Here is a 5,038-nt window from a genome sequence, read left to right on the forward strand (position 1 = left end):
GGTAACGAATTTACCTCGGCGTGTTAACCCCGCCCACATTACATCACTAATATAGTACATGTTCCTGATGTGCAGCGTGCCGTTAGTGCGGTCGTTTTAATCCGGTGATCCCTTTAAAGATTTTTGTATTCACGATGACGTCGGAGGTCACATGACAACGCCAACATGGCGGATGTACGTAGTGTGTACACCCGGGATTGTATTCGTACTACGCCCGCGCGCTGATTAGTACGTACCGTCGCAGTACGCGGTTTCGGACGCAGCCAGTGACGTGTAAATAACTAAAAGACTACTAAACATGTATTGGTGGGAATTTGTAATAGATTCTGATCAAATCTGTTAAAGTAATAGAATTTGTAAGCGATTGCAATAGAACTCCCGGTGTTTATTAACAGAGTGATTTATCTTCCGAAAAAGAAAAGCTGACAGATAATCTCAGTAGCGGTAATCATTCTTCAACCAGACGTCATCTATCTTGATATTTAGTGCTGTCCTCTCTGTGGTAGCTAATGGCCATCAGGGAAGTCTCTCACATGTCGTTTTGATGGATACTGTAGTAACGCACATTGAGGCATGCTGTAACCTGCATATACTCCGTGGTTCTAAGATCTTTTTGTGTGTGTGTGTTTGTGTGTGTGTTTGTGTGTGTGTGTGTGGCAGGCTGCACGGGTGAAAATCCAGAGTCTAGAGAACAGTGTAGAGAGCTTCCTGGTACGCGAGAGCCAGATGAAGCACATGATCCGCTCGCTGGAGCAGGAGAAGGCCAACTACCAGAAGACCATAGAGCGCATGCGCAGCAGCCTCCCGGCAGACGCAGCTGACGTGGAGATGACCCAGCTGAAGATGAACAGCAAAACCAAAGCAGCCGAGAAATAACCCTACGGAACATGTGGAACATGCAGATTACATCCGTGCGTGGCGGAGTACTGAGAGAGGGGTTGTTTGATTTTGCCTCGGTAGTCCCATGACCAAGATCAAGGGTTGATTCTGGGAAAGGAAAGTAGCATCCACTGTCTCTGTACTCCTGCGCTGATAAAAAAAAAAAAAAAGCGCCCCTAAAAGTCCTGTCAGACTTGCTTTACTCCACTGTACTCAATTCACTTCATGTTTAGGAATCACGGCTGCCGCATAGAACACAAACCTCGCTTCGATGTCGGCGGTGTTGAGAACACTTGAAAACGAGATGAATGTAGTTTTTGTTTTTGTTTTTCCCCCCAGAGTGCAGCGTGACTCATGGCAGTGTACGGAGGATCACTGCCTTGATGTCAGCGTACGCTTTGAGAATGGCAGGCAGTGCGACTTTGAGCTCGGCCGAGAACTTCTCCTGAAGGAACACAACAAAAGCGGCGGTGACGCCATCGCCCGGCAAAAACCAAAATATTTAGCGTATCAGATCGACACTCTGCTCAAAGAGCTTAACCCAAAGTTCAAGCAGGAAATGAAACTCTCTCTCTCTCTCTCTCTCTCTGAATTTCCTCTGACTACAGCACCGTCCAAATTTAACCTACTCTCCAAACTCCTACACCTCTCTGGCAGTTCATCAGTTACTGAATGTGCTTCAAGGCAAATCAGGCCTGCTGAAGACAGGAAGAGCCTACGACACCATCTACCACAATGCTGCGGCGTACGTTCACGCGTTACGCAAGCTACACAGTGAAAAGTTTGTTTGCACAGGGCATTTAATGTCTAAAAGTATTCCGTTCAGGTGAGAACATTCTACAGGGCGAGGAAAAATTCGGGGGAAAAAATAAAAACCCCCATCCGTCCCAACAAACAAATAATTTTATCATGTACTACAAACTCATTAAAAATAAAAACGGTATCAGGAACGTTCTCCTCACGCCTCCAGGGTCGGGGTTCGATTCCCACCGTGGCCCTGTGTGTGTGTGTGTGTGGAGTTTGCGTGTTCTCCCCGTGCTGCGGGGGTTTCCTCCGGGTACTCCGGTTTCCTCCCCCAGTCCAAACACATGCATGGTAGGCTGATCGGCGTGTCTAAAGTGTCCGTAGTGTATGAATGGGTGTGTGAGTGTGTGTGTGATTGTGCCCTGTGATGATTGGCACCCTGTCCAGGGTGTACCCCGCCTTGTGCCCCATGCTCCCTGGGATAGGCTCCAGGTTCCCCGTGACCCTGAAAAGGATAAGCGGTAGAAGATGGATGGATGGATGGATATTTAAAAAAAAAATCTTAGCCTTCCGTGAACCATCGCATATTAACGAAGCCTTACGAATGTTTTATGTATCACGTGTTTTTAATTAACGCTGCGCAAAAATCTCACGCACCTGATTAGAAAACAATCTCACTTTTTTTTTTTCTGTTGAAGAACTGATTCAGTATGGGGTCTGTCACAGGAACGGAGCCTTCACCGGTAAACAGCTGCTATTTAACACCGTATGACTCCAGCAAGTGTGTGTGAAGCTTCTCATTCCCTACGCCTTAAAAGTCTGGGACAAGTTGGCTTCCGTGATGAAAGTTTCACAGCGTTTTAATGAATGAGTATTGAATATTAAATATCGAGAGCAGTGCGCTGATTCAGATGCTGGAATTGGAGCTAAAGTGGATTTAAAAAAAAAAAAAGAAAGAGATATTTTTAATACGCTTTAATGTACATGTAATGCGCAAACAACGTTTATTCTCGGTTGCAGAACAATCAGCAGAAGCTGTCCAGGCTGTGTGCCAGATACTACGCTGTACTTTTTGAAAACTTTTTTTTCCTTCCGGTCATCTCTCAAAGGGTGACTTACTCCTACTCTTGTTTCCAGACAGCTGAAATTCTGCAGGGGGTTTATTGATGATTGCTGCTCTGATAGTGGTTCTGTTTTATTTGCTTTCCTGTCTTTATCAAGTCATTTATCAATGCATAGCTGTCTTGGGCTTTCAAAACCCTCAGGATCTCCACATCTTGCGATTTCTTTCTTCTTTTTTTTTTTTTTTTTTCCTTCCCCCTACTTCATATGTATTTGTTTGGTCTTAAAGTGATGTTCTAGGCCAGCAGTGACATTTTGACAGTGTTTCATTTCTGCATCAAATGCAGACAGACACTGTAGGTGTTAAGTGGGTTATATTGGTCTGATAATTGCGTGCGGCTAAAGGCCAAAAAAAAAAAAACAGAAAAACAACCCAGCTCTGTTTTATTTGTCTGTTTTGTTTGGAAGCATGGAACAGAAGTTGCATCTTATGCTGGTGTGAAATCAGGTCAGTTTATAAAAAGATTTGGCATGGACGTCACCATGGCAGTAAACGATGCATTGAGACGTGCAATAAGAGAGATCATTTGGAGCAATTAAGAAAACCCTGTTAGAAGATGATTCCGACGTAGAAGCGTCTCGTAGCATATTTTGTGTCCAAAAGTGTCTTATCATATTTTTATCGATGTATTCAAATGAAGCGCATTTACCAAAATATCAATTTTACATTAATCAAAGGTTTGACTGTCATCACTGAGCCTACAGTAAACACGGAGCGTGCTTGCGGTATACACAGCAAACCGTCGCAGTTATGGGTGGGGTACACAACTGCAGTGTCGCTTTTCAGCAAGTTCTCACATTTCTGCTCTTTTTAAGAAGTGAAATATGCAAAATGTTATGGCACTTGATGTATGTGTGCAGGAAAAAAAAAAAAGCATAACTCTGATGTTAGAAAGATCACAGATAATCTAAATTTATGACGGCGCACCTGACGAAACTTCTGTTTTCTGTTGTTGTTTAAATGAGATGCCAGAATGCAGTTGGTGTCTTTCATTGAACTTGACACCAGGTTACATTTTGAGTGTTTTTCCACCATGTCCATGCTGGGGGAGTTGCAGTGCTGTCTGCACTGTGTTTTTAATGATTGTTGCTCTGTAAATACCACTGAATAATGCAAAAAGAAAAAACAAAAAAAAAAGTCTGTGGACTCTGTAGTCCACTTGTTGTATGTTAATCAAGAGCCCATGCCTTATTAAAACATTCTTCACTGGCTTTTTATACTTGAGTTTTTGACTTTTTTTTTTTTTTTATATTAAGTCTGAGGCCACAATGTTGAATATTTTTAAAATATATATTTTCTATAAAGTAAAGAATGGAAAATAATATTGCTAAAGAGATCGATACCCGGGATGATGAAAGCCTGTCCCAATATGTTGCGACACTATTGCAGTACTGGTGCAAATATTCAATAAAGAGATCAGGTTAAGATGAAACTGTGTTATTACCAATCACTACATCAGGGTTGGGGGTTCGGCCCTGTGTATGCGGAGTTTGCATGTTCTCCCCGTACTGCGGGGGTTTCCTCCGGGTAGGCTGGTAGTCTGATTGGCGAGTCTAAAGTGTCCGTAGTGTATGAATGGGTGTGTGAGTGTGTATGTGATTGTGCCCTGCGATGATTGGCACCCTGTCCAGGGTGTACCCCGCCTCGTGCCCCATGCTCCCTGGGATAGAGTCCAGGTTCCCCGTGACCCTGAAAAGGATAAAGCGGTGTAGAAGATGGATGGATGGATATGTCACCTCTGGTTAAAAGTAACTTAAGCTCTGAAATAGATTGAGGATATTGGGATTAGACTGGGTCTGACTTTATCTCCAGACACGGCAAAAGTTTCCCAAAACCTGAGCACTTTAAGCTGCAGTGCTTGAGCTTTGCTTACAAGTATTGAGTGCACCAGCAGTTAATTCTTGCCAGAAAACTATACATTTTTAAACTAAGCCTGAGGTTGCGATGACCATTTTAAAGTATGTTACTGCTTTTCTATCGAAGTTCTTTATTTCAGTGGTATATAACATGAACCGAGCTGTTTATCCCATCATGGATCATGTAACACATCATCAAAACATAATAATTATGATTGGAAAAACATCGGCTGGTCTTTTGTTCTTTTTTTCATCCCAAATTTCCACGAAGCGTTGACTGAACTGAAATGTGCTGAATATTTTTTTTTAATTGGGACAAAAATGCTCAGGGACACCTGAGTGTAAAAGTAACCTTCAGCCATTTGTTTTGAATTTTTCGTCCTTTAGAAGAACATTTTTTCCTGACAACCAAGAACAGCACAATATGTAACACAAT

General features: G+C 42.8%; 1 protein-coding gene across 4 annotated transcripts in view; it reads left to right on the forward strand.

Moving 5' to 3' along the window:
• The window catches only part of tbc1d4 (TBC1 domain family, member 4), a 32,416-nt gene extending 28,453 nt beyond the window's left edge, over positions 1–3,963 (forward strand). For all 4 annotated transcript variants that reach the window (XM_017470189.3, XM_017470191.3, XM_053680627.1 and 1 more), the window contains one exon: positions 661–3,963. In XM_017470189.3, coding sequence (XP_017325678.1) covers positions 661–876 — 216 coding nt within the window. In that variant the 3' untranslated portion in view covers positions 877–3,963. The remainder of the gene's footprint in view (positions 1–660) is intronic.
• Positions 3,964–5,038: the final 1,075 nt, after the last annotated feature.

Source organism: Ictalurus punctatus, chromosome 6, assembly GCF_001660625.3.
Source record: "Ictalurus punctatus breed USDA103 chromosome 6, Coco_2.0, whole genome shotgun sequence".
Lineage (NCBI taxonomy): Eukaryota > Metazoa > Chordata > Actinopteri > Siluriformes > Ictaluridae > Ictalurus > Ictalurus punctatus.